The 20,890-nt window shown below is 43.1% G+C and overlaps 1 protein-coding gene across 2 annotated transcripts in view; it reads right to left on the reverse strand.

Moving 5' to 3' along the window:
• Positions 1 to 20,890, reverse strand: part of lca5 (lebercilin LCA5) — a 167,425-nt gene that overhangs the window by 36,495 nt on the left and 110,040 nt on the right. For both annotated transcript variants that reach the window (XM_038799298.1, XM_038799299.1), the window contains exon 7: positions 5,176 to 5,341. In XM_038799298.1, coding sequence (XP_038655226.1) covers positions 5,176 to 5,341 — 166 coding nt within the window. The remainder of the gene's footprint in view (positions 1 to 5,175; positions 5,342 to 20,890) is intronic.

Raw genomic sequence — 20,890 nt, forward strand, 5'->3', positions numbered from 1 at the left:
CGAAGGGCCCAGGTGAAAGCCAGGTGAAAGTCAGCCTCAGGGGATAAAAAGCCCAATATCACAATTCTATCAGGGGCAGTTCAACCGGTGCCCCACATTAAAGGCTCTATATAACTGCAACTTGTTGCCCTGGACAATGTTCTACCCTTTACTCAGGAGTTCTCAACATCTTTGCCTCCAAGGCCAGCAGGATTCCACAAACAACAAATTAATGATCATCCACAGATCCCTATAAAACACCACGATATCACAAACATCCATGCCCCCCACCCCGCCAAAACAGCATTTTGCTTCTTTGTATGTACCTGATATGTAGGATCTTAAAAGCACAACAATCACTCTCCCTCCCCAAAAGAGGAACCTTTGAGGAACTATAAAGTTATAAAATTATAAAACTTGTGAATCTCCAGCAATAGGAGTGTGTCACTCATGTTGGTTTAAACATGTGCCTTACTGTGTAGGTGCCACTGATGACTAAACACCCCATGTGGCTTGCAAACAGCCGCAAGCTGCCTCCCTCCAATGATAAAACTGATTCTTATCATTGTCCCGAAATGTTTCTAACTGCTTATTCCCTCCCATGAGTGTGGATCAAAGCCCCCAGGTACTGGCCCAAACTTAAGCTTTAGCTGAACTATTTCACTGCTGATGTGCACTTCACTTGCTTTATTTGTTCCTTCTAGTGCTGCTATCTCGGATCTAGCTAACATGCTATCGCACAGTGTGTAAATGCCAAAAATAATAACAATCTTTCATTATTGTCACAAGTAATAATAATGATAATAATAATCTTTATTGTCACAAGTAGGCTTACATTAATATTACAATGAAGTTACTGTGAAAATCCCCTAGTCGCCACATTCCGGCGCCTGTTCGGGTATACGGAGGGAGAATTCAGAATATCCAATTCACTTTACAAACACCTCTTTTCGGGACTTGTGGGAGGAAACTGGAGCAGATGGAGGAGACACACGCAGACACAGGGAGAACAGACAGTGACCCAAGCGGGAATCAAACCCGGGAGCCTGGCACTGTAAAGTGACAATGCTAACCACTGTGCTACTGTGCTGCCGTGACAAGCTGACAAGCATTAATCGTGTTACAGCCCTTGTATATACCGTTTGGGCAGTCAGACAAGGAGATGGTGGCCAGATGTAGGCAAAAAATACCCATCAGGTGAACAGGTAGATTTTACTTGTGTGTTGGATTTTTACTTGTGTCTTGTGTGTTGTGTAGGTTGGATGGTGAAAGTCAGGGCCGGTTTTAAGCCTATTTGACCAATTTCATCAAATTGGGCCCCGCCCCAGCGGCGACAGAGTTACCGTTTGAAGCCTTTTCTGTATTCTAAGAGGAACTATAGGGTAGTTTTTACTTTTGGGGGAACGCACACGCATACTGTCCGACAATCCTTCAGCCCTGCGCCGCCAAATCCTTCCGCCCGGGTAAGTAAGTTTCAAAATTTTAGTATATCAAGCATTTAATGTTTTTTTTTGGTTAAAGACGAGCATACTACACGAATATAAACATACATAAATTTTTACTTTTGTAGAGTAGGGGGCCCCCTGCCATCACTTTTCTAATTGGGCCCCAATTCCTAGCACCGGCCCTGGTGAAAGTGGCAGCGTGTAAGTATGGTATATTTTGATTAGTATTGGAGAAACATTGGAAACACTCATTGATCTAGCTGAGAACCCTTAACCACAGGCCTAAATATTAACTGATTGATCATTCATTTGTTGTTTGTGGAATCTTTCTGGCCACAAATTCGCGATCAGATTTGATCACGTAACAACAATTATTTTGTTTTAGAATGTCCTGAGAAAGTAATAAGGCACAAGTTCTTCCTTCAAACTAAGAACTATAGTGGAGTCATTAAAGAGAATGTTGTTACAGTTACAGATACATGGACTGAAAGGAACTGTAAGGGTGAGGAGAAGATGAAGATTCAGAGATTCGACAACTACACTGTAAAATCTTAACTGTGGATGAGGAAGGTCATTTGTTCTATCTGAGTTTATCCAAACAGAAAGAACACCCTAGCGTACCAGCTAATTATTCCTCAAATGATCTCAGAATTCTCATCTCTTTATTTCGCTTTGGAAATCCCTTCTATGGATTGATCACGGTGGGTGAAGAAATAATAATTATTCATCCTAAATTTGTCCTTACTAGTTTAACCCTATCCCTGCTCTTAAAATTGTAAATATACAGATTTATCTTTCATATTCTTTACTATTTTACCTATCTCTGTAACATCATCCTTCTCAGCAACTCCTTTGAAGACTGAAAGCCCAAGCTTAGAGTCATGGGAATCATACAGCACAGAAACAGCCCTCGGCCCACCATGTCTATGCTGACCATCAAATACTAATCTATGCTCATCCCATTTATCAGTACTTGGTCCATAGCCTACTCTGCCTTGGTGATCTAAGTGCTTGCCCAGATGCTTCTTAAATGTTGAGAGAATACCTGCCTCCACCACCTTCCGGGCAGCACGCTCCATATTTCCACCACCCTCTGGTGAAAAAAGTTTCCTCAGGTCCCCACTAAACCACACATTCCTCACCTTAAACCTATGCCCTCTGGTCTTAGAACACTCAGCCATGGGAAAAGATTCTTATAATCTACCCTATCTATGACTCTCATAATTTTGTACACCACTTATCAGATCCCTCCTCGCTTCCTCTTCTCCAGGGAAAACAACTCAGCCTATCCAGTCTCTCCTCATAGCTGAAACTTCCATCCCAGGCAACATCCTGGTGAATCTCCTCTGTTTCTCCTCCAGTGCAATCACGTCCTTCCAATGGTGCGGCGATCAGAACTGCACACAATATTCTATCTGTGACCTAACCAATGCTTTATAAGGGTTGTACCAAGACCTCCCTGCTCCTATTTCTGTGCCCCAGCTAATGAAGGCAAGCATTCCGTATGACTTCTTCACAACCCTATCTACCTGTGCAGCACCCTTCAGGGATTCATGAACTGTACACCAAGGTCCTCTTTGTTCCTCCAATAATCCCTCGGGGCTTATGTTAATTTTGTATATCATAACCTTATATTAAACCCCCCAAAGTGCATCACTTCCACACTTATCAGGATATATTCCATATGCTCTGCCCAACGTACCAGCTGATCATACCAGTCTGTAGCCTCCTCACTATCAACAACACTCCAATTTTCTGGTCATCTGCAAACTTGCTAATCATACCTATTACATTCACATCCAAGTCATTAATACATACAAACAGCAAGGGTCCCAGCACCAAACCTTGGTCCCAGGCTTCCAATCATAGAAGAAACCCACCATCACCCTTTGCTTCCTGCTAAGAAGCCAATTTTGGATCCAATTTGTCAACTTGCCTTGGATCCAATGGGCGCTAACCTTTTGGACCAGCCTTCCATATGGGACCTTGTCAAGGGTCTTACTGAAGTCCAAGTAAAACACATCCAACTGCGCTCATCTCATCAACATATTTAATTACCATTTTAAAAAAACTCAATTAATTTAATTGGACAGGATTTCCCTGCCTTCTAAGTGTTGTTAATCCTGTCATCCAGAAATATTTCCAATAATTTCCTGCCACTGATGTTAGACTAAATGGCCCAGCCTATCCCTGCTGTCCTTCTTGAATAAAGGTACAACATTAGCTATCCTCAGTCATTGACACTTCACCTGTGGCCAGCGAAGATTTAAATATCTCCATTTGGGCCACAGCAATCTCTTCCCTTGCCTCTCAAAGCACCCTGGGATACCCTCATCAGACCAGTGGTAATTTATGAACCTTCATGCCGGGAAAAACATCTGATTCACAATCTAATCCTTTCCTGCTAGCTCAGCTCTTTAACACAAGGCGGTCAGGCACAAGTCAGCTTCAATGCCTCAGTGTCTCTTCTGTGTTCATGACCAGAACTGTCACAGTACTTAAGGTATGGTCTGATCAGAACACTGCAGTTTGACTATGATTTACTCTGCCTTGTCTTCTACTGTCGAGCTACAAAGTTAAAGAGGTGACTGGAGATTGTACTAAGGACATTGATCTGAATGGAGGAGTGGAATTATCAACAACAGAGTAAGCAGGACTTGATGAAGAATGGAATTGAGCACCGATAAATAGAACTGAGTATGAGGAACAGAACTCTTGGAAATCCTAGTTAATTATAGATAGAATAAAAGGATGAGGCATTAGCTACAGCACAGAGGTTAACTAAATAGCCTTGAAAATGACATTGCCAAAATAACATATGGTAATTGGTTTAAACTGCCACAGGACCAGACACTATCTAAGGCTTTGGAGATGTCCAAGACAATGAAAGATGATCTTGAAAATGTTCAAGACCAAACTCGAGAGACACAGTATATCATATTACCATAAGCAAAATAATCAAGCTGAAAAACATACTGACAAATAGGGTTAGGTCAGAATTTTAAAAAATGATATAATGTGCGAGGGGTATTTTTGCAACCTTCCATAAACTTTAGCAAATATAGATTAAAAGATATTATTTTCAATAATATTCCAGAACAAATAGATTGTTTGAAAGTCAGATTGGATTACCTTTCTTCGGAATAGGATGATCATTAACAAATTTCTAAGACAAGACAGACAGTGTGGACTGAAAGACTGAAGAAATGGCATAAGGACAGGGATGAATTTAAATCTACTTATTTGAAGATGGTGGTGGAATACCATTGGGATCAGAAGGATGATGCAAACAATCCAGCAGTGATAAAACTTAAAGATGGCCAAAAGGTGCCATAGAACTAAGCAATGCAGGAGGTTCTTTACAAATACCATCACAATAAGAGTTAAGAACAGTTGGCCAAAAACATAAGCCTTCTCTTTCGGAGCTAGCAACTGCACCACCAACACAGAGGAGGAATGGAAATGAGAGTGCACAGAAGTTGCCAGACAACTTTGGGAAGGGAACAGGTTGAGCAGCTGTTGGAAAGTCACAAAGCCAGGAACACTTGCTTATTTTGAATGAAGACAATTATTGGAACATTAAGATGGAATTGCACTGTGAATACTGTGAAATAATTTTTGAAACTTTCGATAAAAGAGCAGAAAACAGGAAACCAATATGTTTTATTGAATGCTGATCTCTAGATAAACATTTCCTCTGTCCATTGATGTTGCGATCATACCATCAATAAAATAACATTTATACTCTTACTTTCTCTCGGCTTTTGAGCTTTTAACTCCAACCTGTGCTGTTCGTGCTCTCGTTTGAGTATTTCTTCACACACTCGCTCATGTTCTTGCAGTTCCTTGTCTTGTCCCTTGTCTTGTCTTGGACGATCCGTCCATTCCAGGGTCTCACTGTCAGGGTGTTCTTGTGTCTATAAGAAATTTGTTATAACAAGCATTATTTATAGCATTAAAATTCCAAGGGTGGCACAATGCATTAATTGTCCAAAGTTTTGATCCAATGAGTGATTGTGCAAACGTTAGTGCTTATTCTCCAATTTCACATTTGCACTGTGAAACACCGTCTAGTTTCCTACAGACTGAGAAATGGGTCAAAAATAAACTGATATAGAATCATAGAATTTACAGTGCAGAAGGAGGCCATTCAGCCCATCGAGTCTGCACCGGCTCTTGGAAAGAGCACCCTACCCAAGGTCAACAACTCCACCCTATCCCCATAACTCAGTAACCCCACCCAACACTACGGGCAATTTTGGACACTAAGGGCAATTTATCATGGCCAATCCACCTAGCCTGCACATCTTTGGATATAACAATGAAATAAATCAGTAGACAACACTTACATTATATAGAAGCCCGATCAAGTGCAAGACTGGCAGAACCTCAAGTAAAATTGTTGTTTTAAAAACAGAGAAAAGTAATAATCCTGGGGAGGATTGTAGTTTTGATGTAATCTGCTCTACACCGGGGAGGCCAAACACAGATTGGGTGAAGACTTTCCGGAACACCTCCGTTCAGTCTCTGAGCTTCTGGTTGCCCTGTCATTTTAATTTGCCATCCTGCTGTAAAGCTGACCTCTTTGTTCCTGCAGTTTTCCAATGCAGCTCAATGTATGCTCATATAAGAACATAAGAATAAGAACTAGGAGCAGGAGTAGGCCATCTGGCCCCTCGAGACTGCTCCGCCATTCAATTAGATCATGGCTGATCTTTTGTGGACTCAGCTCCACTTTCCGGCCCGAACATCATAACCCTTAATCCCTTTATTCTTCAAAAAAACTATCTATCTTTACCTTAAAAACATGTAATGAAGGAGCCTCAACTGCTTCACTGGGCAAGGAATTCCATAGATTCACAACCCTTTGGGTGAAGAAGTTCCTCCTAAACTCAGTCCTAAATCTACTTCCCCTTATTTTGAGGCTATGCCCCCTAGTTCTGCTGTCACCCGCCAGTGGAAACAACCTGCCCGCATCTATCCTATCTATTCCCTTCATAATTTTAAATGTTTCTATAAGATCCCCCCTCATCCTTCTAAATTCCAACGAGTACAGTCCTAGTCTACTCAACCTCTCCTCATAATCCAACCCCTTCAGCTCTGGGATTAACCTAGTGAATCTCCTCTGCACACCCTCCAGCGCCAGTACGTCCTTTCTCAAGTAAGGAGACCAAAACTGAACACAATACTCCAGGTGTGGCCGCACTAACACCTTATACAATTGCAACATAACCTCCCTAGTCTTAAACTCCATCCCTCTAGCAATGAAGGACAAAATTCCATTTGCCTTCTTAATCACCTGTTGCACTTGTAAACCAACCTTCTGTGACTCATGCACTAGCACACCCAAGTCTCTCTGAACAGCGGCATGCTTTAATATTTTATCGTTTAAATAATAATCCCGTTTGCTGTTATTCCTACCAAAATGGATAACCTCACATTTGTCAACATTGTATTCCATCTGCCAGACCCGAGCCCATTCACTTAACCTATCCAAATCCCTCTGCAGACTTCCAGTATCCTCTGCACTTTTCGCTTTACCACTCATCTTAGTGTCATCTGCAAACTTGGACACATTGCCCTTGGTCCCCAACTCCAAATCATCAATGTAAATTGTGAACAATTGTGGGCCCAACACGGATCCCTGAGGGACACCACTAGCTACTGATTGCCAACCAGAGAAACACCCATTTATCCCAACTCTTTGCTTTCTATTAATTAACCAATCCTCTATCCATGCTACTACTTTACCCTTAATGCCATGCATCTTTATCTTATGCAGCAACCTTTTGTGTGGCACCTTGTCAAAGGCTTTCTGGAAATCCAGATATACCACATCCATCGGCTCCCCGTTATCTACTGCACTGGTAATGTCCTCAAAAAATTCCACTAAATTAGTTAGGCATGACCTGCCTTTAACGAACCCATGCTGCGTCTGCCCAATGGGACAATTTCTATCCAGATGCCTCGCAATTTCTTCCTTGATGATAGATTCCAGCATCTTCCCTATTACCGAAGTTAAACTCACTGGCCTATAATTTCCTGCTTTCTGCCTACCTCCTTTTTTAAACAGTGGCGTCACGTTTGCTAATTTCCAATCCATCGGGACCACCCCAGAGTCTAGTGAATTTCGGTAAATTATCACTAGTGCATCTGCAATTTCCCTAGCCATCTCTTTTAGCACTCTGGGATGCATTCCATCAGGGCCAGGAGACTTGTCTATCTTTAGCCCCATTAGCTTGCCCATCACTCCCTCCTTAGTGATAACAATCCTCTCAAGGTCCTCACCTGTCATAGCCTCATTTCTATCAGTCGCTGGCATGTTATTTGTGTCTTCCACTGTGAAGACCGACCCAAAAAACCTGTTCAGTTCCTCAGCCATTTCCTCATTTCCCATTATTAAAACTCCCTTCTCATCCTCTAAAGGACCAATATTTACCTTAGCCACTCTTTTTTGCCTTATATATTTGTAAAAACTTTTACTGTCTGTTTTTATATTCTGAGCAACTCATCTGTCTATTAGCAACTTTACAGCTTTCCAGAATCAACACTGTGTTCAACAATTTTAAACTATAATTTCTTCCCTTTGTTTTGTTTCCTTTTTCTTTGCATGTTTTGGTTTTCCTCCAATTTATTTCATGTTTTTTGCTTTTGATCGTAGTCGTGTCTCCTTCTGTCATTCACATCCCCTCTAGTTCCATTTTATAAAATCACCCTCAAAATCTAAATATACCAATTTCTCTCTTTTATATTGCTCACCATCTTACACATCACTATAATAACATTATCTCTAGAATAGTTAATTTTGGTCCATTTATTTACAGATTTCAAGCTTAGAACTCTTTATCGCAACAACCACAGTTGGCATCTATTTATATGGGTAATAATGAATCCCCAGTTATTTCACACAACCTGTGAACAATTAAACACAATTTATTTCAATCTAATGAATTGAAAATGGTAAATCTGCTTGTACTTCAAGTGCATCAAATCAGAATGCAATAACAGGACATTCAGAAAGTCAAAACGCAATCCATCAGTCAGCATGGTTTTAGGGGTAATTTATTATCTTTGATTGAAGACTGGCTAACCAACAGAAGACAGAGAGTCGGGATAAATGGGTCTTTTTCTGGCTGGCAAGATGTAATTAGTGAGGTGCCATAGCGTTCAGTCCTCGGGCCCCAAATATTAATTACTTGAATTTAAGGATAGAAGTTACTGTAGACAAATTTGCAGGTGACACTAAAATAGGTGGGATAGTAAGTTGCCATGAGGAAATAAATTTACAAATAGATATAGATACGTAAGTGAGTGAGGAAGTATTTGGCAGATGGAATTTAATATGAATAAGTGTGAGGTTAATAATGATAATAATAGCTTATTGTCACAAGTAGGCCTCAATGAAATTACTGTGAAAAGCCCCTAGTTATCCATTTTGGTCAGAAAATGGAATGACAACTTATTATTTAAATGGAGAGAAACTTCACAGTGCTTTGGTGCAAAGGGATATGGGTATCCTCGGGAATGAGTCGCAGAAAACTAGTCTGCAGGTTCAGCAGTTAATAAGGAAGGCAAATGTAATTTTGGCCTTTATAGCTAAAGGGGTAGAGTATACAAGTAGGGAATTGTTGCTGCAAATGTACACGGCATTGGTGAGACAGCACCTGGAGTATTGTGTACAGTTTTGCTCCCCTTATTTGAGGAGGGATGTAGTGCATTAGAGGCAGTTCAGAGGAGGTTCACCAGATTGATTCCAGAGATGAGGGGCTTGTGTTATGAAGAGAGATTGATTTTTTGATTTGTTTTGATTTATTATTGTCACATGTATTAGTATACAGTGAAAAGTATTGTTTTTGCATGCTATACTGTACAGCCAACACATACTGTACATAGGGAAGGAAGGAGAGACAGCAGAATGTAATGTTACAGTCATAGCTAGGGTGTAGAAAAAAGATCAACTTAATATGAGGTAGGTCCATTCAAAAGTCTGATGGCAGCTGGGGATAAGCTGCTTAGGCCGATACTCTCTTGCGTTGAGAAGAATGAGGGGAGATCTAATTGAGGTATACAAGATGATAAACTGTATTGACAAAGTAGACGTAGGTATCAAGCGGATGCTTCCTCTTGTGGGGCAATCTAAAATGAGAGGTCACTGTTTTAGGATAAGGGGTAGCAGATTTAAAACAGAGATGAGGAGAAATTACGTCTCTCAAAAAGTCGTGAATTTGTGGAATTCACTACCCCCAAAGTGCAGTGGATGCCGGGACTTTGTGTAAATTTAAGAAGGAGACAGACAGATTTTTAATTAGTCATGGGTTGAAGGGTTATGGAGAACGAGCAGGAAAGTGGAGCTAAAGCCGAGAGGAGATCAGCCATGATCGTATTGAATGGCGGAGCAGGCTCGCGGAGCTGAATTGTCTACTCCTGCCTCTAATTCTTATGTTTTTATGTTCAGAGCTGAGTAGGTCGGGAATGTAACAAGCAAAAGTTTAAAAAGTAGCAGGAAAATCACCAGAAAATTATGCTGATAAAAAAATCCAATGTTGAATGACCACTCAGGAAAACGTTACACTGAAAGAAAGGGAACCAATACAATTGTCCAGTCATTTTCAAAATGTTTTCATCCACAATTCCTCCTACTAAACAACCAATGTCAAACTTAATACCAGGATTATAACTTGTTTTAAAACACTAACAACTTGTATTTATGTAACACCTTTGATGTGACAAAACATCCAAGCATTTAGAAAGTAATGCTTTGCAATAATATGATTAAGCACAGCTAGCAGCCTTAACTTCTATCAATTGAGGCATACAAGATGATCAGAGAATTAGATAGGGTGGACATTGAGAGTCTTTTTCTTTGGATGGTGATGTCCAGCATGAGGGGACATAGCTTTAAATTAAGGGGAGATAGATATAGGACAGATGTCAGAGGTAGGTTCTTTACTCAGTGAGTAGTACGGGTGTGGAATGCCCTACCTGCAACAGTAGTGGACTCGCCAACACTAAACGCATTCAAATGGTCATTGGATAGCCATATGGACGATAAGGGAATAGTGTAGAGGGACTTTAGAGGGGTTTCACAGGATGGCGCAACATCGAGGGCCGAAGGGCCTGTACTGCGCTGTAATGTTCTATGTTCTAACACGGAGGTTGGCCTGACCAATTTGCAGGGACTGTAATTGCTATTGATGTGTGTTGGGTTGGTTTGGGACAATTATCTGATAGATATGCCCACTATCAGTTTAATTAGGCTGCAGGTTAAAGATAACTTGTAGATAAAGATAAAACTTAAAAGTATTCTATTTTACTCTTGCACACTTGGCTGGAGGACTGCAGCAACTCTGAAAGCGCAGGATCTATTACTGAAGGAGAAATTGGAGTGCAGAGTGAAAAGCTGCAAATCATAATGGTAGAAACATGAGGAATTAGGACAAAGAGTTGGAGATAAAGCTGCAACTATTATACTAATGTATACTATAACTATACAATATATACTAAAAAGGGCCATTCTATATGAAACTCGGAACTGTAAAGGAGCAGAGAGATCCAAGGATACAAATCATTAAGAAAATTGTAGCCAGATACAAAAAGAACCAGCAGGCTAATTGGATTGTTTGCTTTTATCTCAAACAGGTTGAAATACAAGGAGTTAGTTATGAATCAGTTGTACAGAACCGAAGTCAGAACACATCGGGGGTACTGCTTCAATTTGTGGCACCGTGCCTCAGGAAACCTTGGTGGGGTTAAATGCAGATTCACCCCAATGATACCAGGGGTTAGAAGTTAAATTAGGAAGACAGATTGCTTAAACCTGGCTTCTACTGCTTTGAGTACAGAAGATTGAAGGTGGTTAAGATGTTAGCGGGATTCAACAAATTAGTACTGAGAAACGATTTACTTTGGTGGGGGAAAATCAAGAAAAAAGGCAGATCTTAAAAACAGATCTAGTCCATTCAATGCTGGGGATTAATATTCAGGAGGGATGGGGAACTTGGTACCCATGACTCACTGACGACATTTTGGAATCATGCAGAGGAGAGAAAAAAACCCAGGTCAGCCATGATCTTACTCAATGGCCTACTCCTGTTCTTAAGTCGATGTTCTCATGATCTGCTGAGTATTTCCCACACTTAGTTTTAATACAGATTTTCCAGCTTCTGCAGTATTTTGCTCAGTACAAGAATATGTTTCTACAATATATCGCTGCATACATTTGGTGGCTGAATCCCCAATCTCACTTTATCCGCACATCCGGGAGGCTTGCAGAAGGATCTAGACAGTTTGGGAGAGTGGTGCAGGAAATGGCTGATGCATTTCAAGTGAGAAAATGTGAGGTCTTGCACTTTGGAAAAAAGAATCCAAGCATAGACTACTTTCTAAACGGTGAGAAAATTCATAATGCCAAAGTACAAAGGGATCTGGGAGTGCTAGTCGAGGATTCCCTAAAGGTAAACATGCAGGTTGAATCCGTGATTAAGAAAGCGAATGCTATGTTGTCATTTATCTCAAGAGGGTTGGAATATAAAAGCAGCGATGTGCTACTGAGCCTTTATAAGGCTCTGGTTTAGGCCCCATTTGGAGTACTGTGTCCAGTTTTGGGCCCCACATCTCAGGAAGGACATACTGGCACTGGAGCGTGTCCAGCGGAGATTCACACGGATGATCCCTGGAATGGCGGGTGGTCTAGCATATGAGGAACGGCTGGCGTTCCTGGGATTGTATTCATTGGAGTTCAGAAGGTTAAGGGGAGATCTAATAGAAACTTACAAGATAATACATGGCTTAGAAAGTATGGACGCAAAAGAAACTGTTTCCGTTAGGCGAGGAGTCGAGGACCCGTGGGCACAGCCTTAGAATTAGAGGGGGTAAATTCAAACAGAAATGCGGAGACATTTCTTCAGCCAGAGAGTGGTGGGCCTGCTGGAATTCATTGCCGCAGAGTGCAGTGGAGGCCGGGACGCTAAATGGCCTTCAAGGCAGAGATAGATAAATTCTTGATGTCGCGAGGAATTAAGGGCTATGGGGAGGAAATGCTGGGATGGTGGAGTTGTGAAATGCCCATCAGCCATGATTGAATGGCGGAGTGGACTCGATGGGCCGAATGGCCTTACTTCCACTCCTATGTCTTATGGTCTCTTATTATTTTTCTCCATTTCTGCACTGTTCCTCTGGTTTCCACACTTACAATCTGTCAATCTGCAATGCTAGTCTCCCTTTGGATTGTCTCCAAACAGTTCTCTCTCTCCACTGGAATCTCTTTCTATATATATTCCCTAATGCCAGCTTGCACCTAATGCCCACCTTGCGCGGGTCAGCTGGCGGGGGTATTTCACAGACATCTTCAACCTCTTCTTTATGACAATCTGACAGTCCCTATCTGCTTCGAGAAGTATGACCATCATCCCTGAACCAAAGAAAAGCCAAGCAGCGTGTCTTAATGACTATCGTCCTGTGGTTCTGACGTCCATCATTATGAAGTGCTTTGAAAGGTTAGTCATGGCACAAATCAACTCCAGCCTCCCGGATTGCCTTGATCCACTACCAGTTCTTCGCCTACCGCTGCAACAGGTCCACAGCAGGCGCCATCTCCTTGGCCCTGCACTCAACACTGGAACACCTAGATAACAAACACACCTATGTCAGACTCCTATTTATTGACTACAGCTCAGCCTGCAACACTATTATTCCTACGAAACACATCTCCAAACTCCATGGCCTGGACCTTGGCTCCTCCCTCTGCAACTGGATCCTGAGCTTTCTAACCCACAGACCACAATCAGTAAGGATAGGCAACAGCACCTCCTCCACGCGATCATCCTCAACCCCAGTGCCCCACAAGGCTGTGTCCCTCAGCCCCCTACTATACTCCTTGTACACTTATGACTGTGTGGCCAAATTCACTTCCAACTCGATATTCAAATTTGCTGATGACACCACCGTAGTGGGTCGGATTTCAAACCATGATGAGACAGAGTGTAGGAATGAGATAGAGAATCTGGTGAACTGGTGCGATGACAATAATCTCTCCCTCAATGTCAACAAAACAAAGGAGATTGCCATCGACTTCAGGAAGCATAGAAGAGAACATGCCCCTGCCTACATCAATGGGAACAAAGTAGAAAGGGTTGAGAGCTTCAAGTGTTTTAGTGTCCAGATTACCAACAAACTATCCTGGTCCCCCCCAATGACAACACGATAGTTAAGAAAGCCCACCAACGACTCTACTTTCTCAGAAGACTAAGAAATTAGGCATGTCAGCGACGACTCTCACCAACTTTTATAGATGCATCATTGAAAGCATTCTTTCTAGTTGTATCACAGCTTGGTATGGTTCCTGCTCTGCCCAAGACCGCAGGAAACTACAAAAAGTTGTGAATGTAGCCCAGTCCGGCAGTCACGCAAACCGGCCTCCCATTGATGACTCGGTCTACAATTCCCGCTGCCTCGGAACGGCAACCAGCATAATTAAGGACCCCACGCACCCCGGACATCCACTCTTCCACCTTCTTTCGTCAAGAAAAAGATACAAAAGTTTGAGGTCACGTACCAACCGACTCAAGAACAGCTCTTCCACCTCAGAGCCCCCAATGGGGGAGTCCGGGATAAAACGGTTCCTTGATGAACTGGACATACCAGTCGTGGGAGAGGGCAGAAAACGGGGCCTGGAAGCACCACTAGCTCTGGGAGAGATCATGGACACCATTAGCTCCATGCAGGCGGGCAAGGCGCCGCGAACAGACGGGTTTCCCGACGGACTTCTACAAAACATTTGCGACAGCACTGGCCCTGCACCTGCGGGACATGTTCACAGACCCGCTAGCTAGGGGTACACTGCCTCCCACGCTAGTACAGGCCTCAATCTCGCTGATACCGAAGAAGATAAAGACCCAACGGAATGTGGGTCATACAGATCCATCTCACTACTGAACCTACAATTCTACCACTGGGCGGCGAAAAGCCGAGCAAATAAGGGATGGATCAAGGAGCCAGAAGCCAAGTGGGTGCGTGCAGAAGAGGCCTCCTGCATGGGAACTTCCCTCCGGGCCCTCGCCACGGCGGCACTCCCATCCCCAACGAAAAAACACTCCAGCAGCCCGGTGGTGATAGCCACCCTCCAGTCCTGGAACCAACTATGGCAGCAATTTGGCCTGACCAAAATGTCAGACAAAGCTCCCATCTGCAACAACCATAGGTTCACACCAGCGCTAACTGACGCCACCTTCAAAAGTAGGGTCAGACGGAGGGACACTGACAGTCAGGGACCTATACACGGACGGCAGGGATCGCAACACTGGACGAACTGACAGAGAAATTTCGACTAGCCAGGGGGAACGAGCAAAGGTACCTGCAACTCAAAAACTTCCTATGAAAAGAGACAAGGACGTACCACAACCGCCACTGGATTACTGGAAGAGCTACTGGATACAAGCATACTAGGTAAAGAAAACTGTAGCGACATGTATGACCGACTGGTAGAAAGGGCCGACACCGTACTGGATGCAACAAGGAAAGAAATGGGAGGACCTGGGGATTGAAATAGGGTGGGACTCTGGAGCAAAGCACTGCATAGGGTCAACTCCACCCCCCTGTGCGCAAGGCTCAGCCTGACGCAACTAAAAGTGGTACAGAGAGCCCACTAACAAGAACCCGTATGAGTAGGTTCTTCCCGGAGTTGGCTGATAGATATGAACGATGCCAAGGACGCCCAGCCAACCATGCCCACATGTACTGGTCTTGCCCCAGACTTGCGGGGTATCTGGACAGCCTTCTTTGAGGCAATGTCCAAAGTGGTGGGGATGAGGGTGGAGCGATGCCCGAAAGTGGCGGTCTTCGGGGTATCAGACCAGCCAGATCTATTCCTGGGGAGGAGGGCGGACGCCCCTTGCCTCCCTGATCGCCCGCCGTAGAATCCTGTCTGGCTGGCGGTCAGCAGCAACACCCAAAGCTTCAGACTGGCTGTCCGACCTCTCAGAATCTCTCCAAATGGAGAAAATCAAATTCGCCATCTGAGGGTCAGACGACGGCTTCCACATAACGTGGGAGCCATTCACCCAATTGTTCTGGGACCTGTTGTGGCCAACGAACAAGCAGAAGAATTGCCAGGTAGCCAAGAATCAGGGGGAAAGTAGCCAAGGCATGAGAGGGAGAGATAGACCGGGAGAGGGGCAGCTAAACATAAGAGGAAAAAAAGGCGAACCACAGGAGAGAGAGTTGAAGTGAAAGACGGGACGAACGGCAGAAGCGGAGGCGGTGAGCGCGAGATGGCAGCAAAACCCGTCCGGGAGAAGCAAGGGACACACCCCCACCCACACAAACAGATGCTTACTTATGTGTTGTAAATAATATGCCAATGTACAGAGTTGCCGTTGTTGAGCTGGTGCATAATACCTTACCAGTTACTTTATTTTATTTTTTATTTATTTTTATTATAATTTTTTTTTGGTATGTTTGTTGTGCCCTTCTTTTCTAAATATATATGTATATATCTTATTCTGTGTACATAACGGTAAATATACTTTGCTCATAAACCCAATAAAAAAAATATTTAAAAAAAAAAAGAACAACTTCATCCCTACTGCCATCAGACTTTTGAATGGACCTACCTCGTATTAAGTTGATCTTTTCTCTACACCATATATGTCAAACTCAAGGCCCGGGGCCAAATCCGGGCCCGCGGTGGAATTACTTTGGCCCCGCGAGATAGAACATAGAACAGTACAGCGCAGAACAGGCCCTTCGGCCCTCAATGTTGTGCCGAGCCATGATCACCCTACTCAAAACACACGTATCCACCCTATACCCGTAACTCAAGAACCCCCCCTTAACCTTACTTTTATTAGGACACTATGGGCAATTTAGCATGGCCAATCCACCTAACCCGCACATCTTTGGACTGTGGGAGGAAACCGGAGCACCCGGAGGAAACCCACGCACACGGGGAGGACGTGCAGACTCCACACAGACAGTGACCCAGCCGGGAATCGAACCTGGGACCCTGGAGCTGTGAAGCATTTATGCTAACACCATGCTACCCTGCTGCCCCCTTAGATAATATCTAATTACTTTTTTTTAAAATTTAGATTAGCCAATTATTTTTTCCAATTAAGGGGCAATTTAGCGTGGCCAATCCACCTACTCTGCACATTTTTGGGTTGTGGGGGCGAAACCCACGCAGACCCAGAGCCGGGATCGAACATGGGACCTCAGCGCCGTGAGGTGGTTGTGCTAACCACTAGGCCACCGTGCTGCCCTTAATAATATCTAATTACTATTAAAGCAGGCCCCAGCAATTGAAGCGCCTATGGCGTATGATATAGCTGATGCCGAGTTTATTCAGGTATAGTGTGAATCACAAGTGTTGGCCTGTGGAAAAATGTTTTCATTAGAAATACTCTGGAAAAGTTCCAGATAAAGCAATAAGAAATAAATGCAACTACTTTTTTTTATTTATTTAATATTTAATGTTGTTTTTATAGGCAATAACCTAAGCTTTATTAGTTCCAGGTTCAATAAGTTCATTTCAATAAGTTTTGCAAAAAAACATTGAACCAGTTCTGGCCCTCGACTTGTCCCGATTTTTTAAATTTTGGCCCACGGTGTATTTGAGTTTGACACCCCTGCTCTACACCCTAGCTATGTCTGTAACATTACATTTCTGTAGTCTCTCCTTCCTCCCTATGTACGGTATGCGTTGTCTGCACAGCATGCAAGAAACAATACTTTTCACTGTATACTAATACATGTGACAAGAAATCAAATCAAATCTGTGTAGCTCTCTAATCCTTATTTTCATCTATTCATTCTCTCGCTTTGATTATAAAATCTCTGACTCACTATGAACACCACCAGCACAGAATGTCTAATAATGTTAAATAACATTTATAAAACGAGGACTGATGAATAAGTTATAAATAATTTCGCAAACAAAATCCTCTACATCCGAATATCTGCCTAAAGGCAGTGAAACAGTACATATGGTCAATGCTTTAATCTATGATGTCACATTGTGACATTATCAGGGCTCCCACACACAGATTTCCCACATCACACATGCTATCGAACAGGAAGTCAGGTTAAACCAATCTGAAATGTATTAACAGCGGCTGAGCAAAAATGTTGAAGAGGCTTGCCATTTTATTCTTGAGGAATGGACTGCAGTATACGATGAACGAAAGACATATTCCCAATACGAAGAGTTTCTTCACTAAGTAGGTGAGATCTGCGTACTAGGAAACTTGTAGAATTAATTTCCTATCTGTGCTGTTAGCTAATCTTAGCCAGGTCAGCAGTTGAGGACATGACGATTGGCCTCAGCACTCCTGAGTAGGGATTAATCTCACTATTCCTACTCACTATTCAGTGACCTCAGGTGTGATTGTGCATAAATAAACATCAAATGAGGAAAAGATTAGGCTCAATGATGATGCAGGAAAAGCCTCATGAAACTGTAGACGCATCATGTGCACGAGTCACAGTGATGAAAGCTGACAGACGAGCTGCCAAGAGTGGACTGGATACAACTATCAGAAGGAAAAACTGTGTCAAGGAAGTGGGTGACAGTGCAGCACGGCGACACAGTGGTTAGCACTGCTGCCTCATGGCTTTCGAGGTCCCAGGTTCGATCCCCTGCCCTGGGTCACTGTCCATGTGGAGTTTGCACATTCTCCCTGTCTGTGTGGATTTTGCCCCCACAACCCAAAGATGTGCAGGGTAGGTGGATTGGCCACACTAATTTGCCCCTTAATTTAAAAAAAAGTGGGAGACATTCAAAGGCAAAATTCTACAGGCACAGTGTAAACATTACCCCATAAAGTAAAAGGGCTCGGTACTGCCAAATCTATAGCCCCTGCTGTCCAGTACCATAGAGGCCAAGATAAAACAGAAAATAAAGCTTATGAAAGGCACTAAAAACTGTTGAAAGCCTAGAGGAGTATACGGTATGGTAAAGTAAAGTCGCCATCGCCCCAGATGACCATAGGCTGCTTTCCCTTTGAGGGGCTGGTGGTGGTTTAACCTGAGGATCACCACACCACAGGCGAGGGCAAGGTTGAGAAGGCGGGCCTTCTGAATAACCTCAGCCGATATGTGAATTGAACCCGTGCTGCTGGTCTTGTTCTGCATCAGAAACCAGCTGTCTAGCCCACTGAGCTAAACAGCCCCCCCCCTCCCGAGGAGTATAGAAAGTACAGGGGTGAATGTAAATATGCATATTAGGAAAGCAGAGAGGATATGAAAAATATTGGCAAGCAAAATTAAAGAAATCCTAAGATATTTTACCAATACATTAAGAGCAATGGGAATAACTAAGAAAAGGTAGCCTATCAGAGATGTACAGGGTAATTTGTGGGTTGATTCAGAAGATGTAGGCGGGGTTCTCAAGGAGTATTTTGTCTCTATCTTCACTAAGGAGATAGACATTCTAGTTAAAGACATTCTAGTGAGTGAGGAAGTACTGGAGGGAATGCATAATTGAAGGTGGAAAAATCTGGGGCCAGATGGATGCGAATGCAGATAAGGTGACAAAACTGCACACAATATCCAGGTGTGGCTTCACCAAGGCTATGTATAATTCCAGCAAGTCATCCCTGCTCCTGTACTCGAACCCTCTCACTCTGAAGCCAGCATACTATTTTCTTTACGGCCTGAAGTACCTGCATACTTACTTTCAGCGATTGTGTGAACGAGGACTTCCAGGTCTCGTTGTACACTCATCTCTCTCAATAATAGCCATTTAGATAATAATCTGCCTTCCTGTTTTTGCTACCAAAGTGGTAACCTCATATTTATCCAAATTATGCTGCATCTGCCCAAGCATTTGGCCACTCACTCAAACTGTCCAATTGCACTGAAGGATCTCTGTCTGCATCCTCCTCACCAGTTCACTCTCCCCACCCAGTTTTGCATCATCGGCAAATAAGGAAGTATTACATTTAGTTCCCTCATCTAAATCATTTATACATATTGTGAATAGCGGATTCCTAGCGCTGACCCCTGCAGTACCCGACTAGTTCATTCCTGCGATTTAAAAAAAATACCTGTTTATTCCTACTCTTTGTATCCTGTCTGCCAACCAATTTTCTCTCCATCTTGGTTTGGAGTGGTTAATGTCACATGTACCGAGGTACAGTGAAAGTACTGTTCTGCATGCAGCTCGAACAGATCATTCCGGACATGAAAGAAAATATATAATAGGGCAAACATAAATACATAATGTAAATACATAGACACAGGCATTGGTTGAAGATGTGTGAAGAGATCAGATCAGTTAATAAGTCCGTCAGTCCATAAGAGGGTCATTTAGGAGTCTGGTAACAGCGGGGGAAGAAGCTGTTTTTGAATCTGTTAGTGCATATTCTGAGACTTTTGTATCTGATGGCCGATGGAAGAAGTTGGAAGAGTGAGTAAGCAAGGTTGGGGCGGGGGTCTTTGATTTATGCTACCCCCCAATCCCATGAGTTTTAATTTTACACATTAATCTCTTATGTGGTACTTTGTCAAAAGCCTTCTGAAAGTCCAAATAAACCAGATCAACTGACTCCCTCTCATCAACTCTACCAGTTACAGGGTGGCATGTGGCGCAGTGGGTAGCACTGGGACTGCGGTACTGAGGACCTGGGTTTGAATCCCGGCCCTGGGTCACTGTCCACATAGAGTTTGCTATTCTCCCCATGTCTGCGTGGGTTTCACCCCCACAACCCAAAGATGTGCAGATTAGGTGGATTAGCCATGCCAAATTGCCCCTTAATGGAAAAAATAATTAGGTACTCTAAATTTATTTTATAAAAACTCTACCAGTTACATCCTCAAAGACTTCCAGTAGATTTGTCAAGCATGATTTCTCTTTCGCAAGTCCATGCTGACTCTGTCTGATTCTGCACTATTTGTCCAAGTGCTGTGCTATTAAATCTTTTATCATGGACTCTAGCACTTCCCCCACTACCCACATCAGGTTGACTGGTCTATAATTCCGTTTTCTCTCCCTTTTTAAAATAGTGAGGTTACATTAGCTATCTTCCAATCTCTAAGGACTGTTCCAGAGTCTATAGAATCTTGGAAGTTGACCACCAATACATTAACGATGTCTAGTGCCACTTCCTTAAGTATTCTGCGATGCAGATTATTCGGCCCTCGGGATTTATCGGCATTCAATCCCATCAATTTTTCCAACACCACTTCCCTAATGATTTCATAGAACATTACAGTACAGGCCCTTCGGCCCTCAATGTTGCGCCGACCTGTGAAACCACTCTAAAGCCCATCTACACTATTCCCTTATCATCCATATGTTTATCCAATGACCATTTAAATGCCCTTAATGTTGGCGAGTCCACTACTGTTGCAGGCAGGGCATTCCACGCCCTTACTACTCTCTGAGTAAAGAACCTACCTCTGACATGTGTCCTATATCTATCTCCCCCTCAATTTAAAGCTATGTCCCCTCGTGCTAGACATCACCATCT

The sequence above is a fragment of the Scyliorhinus canicula genome, chromosome 6 (assembly GCF_902713615.1).
Source record: "Scyliorhinus canicula chromosome 6, sScyCan1.1, whole genome shotgun sequence".
Taxonomy (NCBI): Eukaryota; Metazoa; Chordata; class Chondrichthyes; order Carcharhiniformes; family Scyliorhinidae; genus Scyliorhinus; species Scyliorhinus canicula.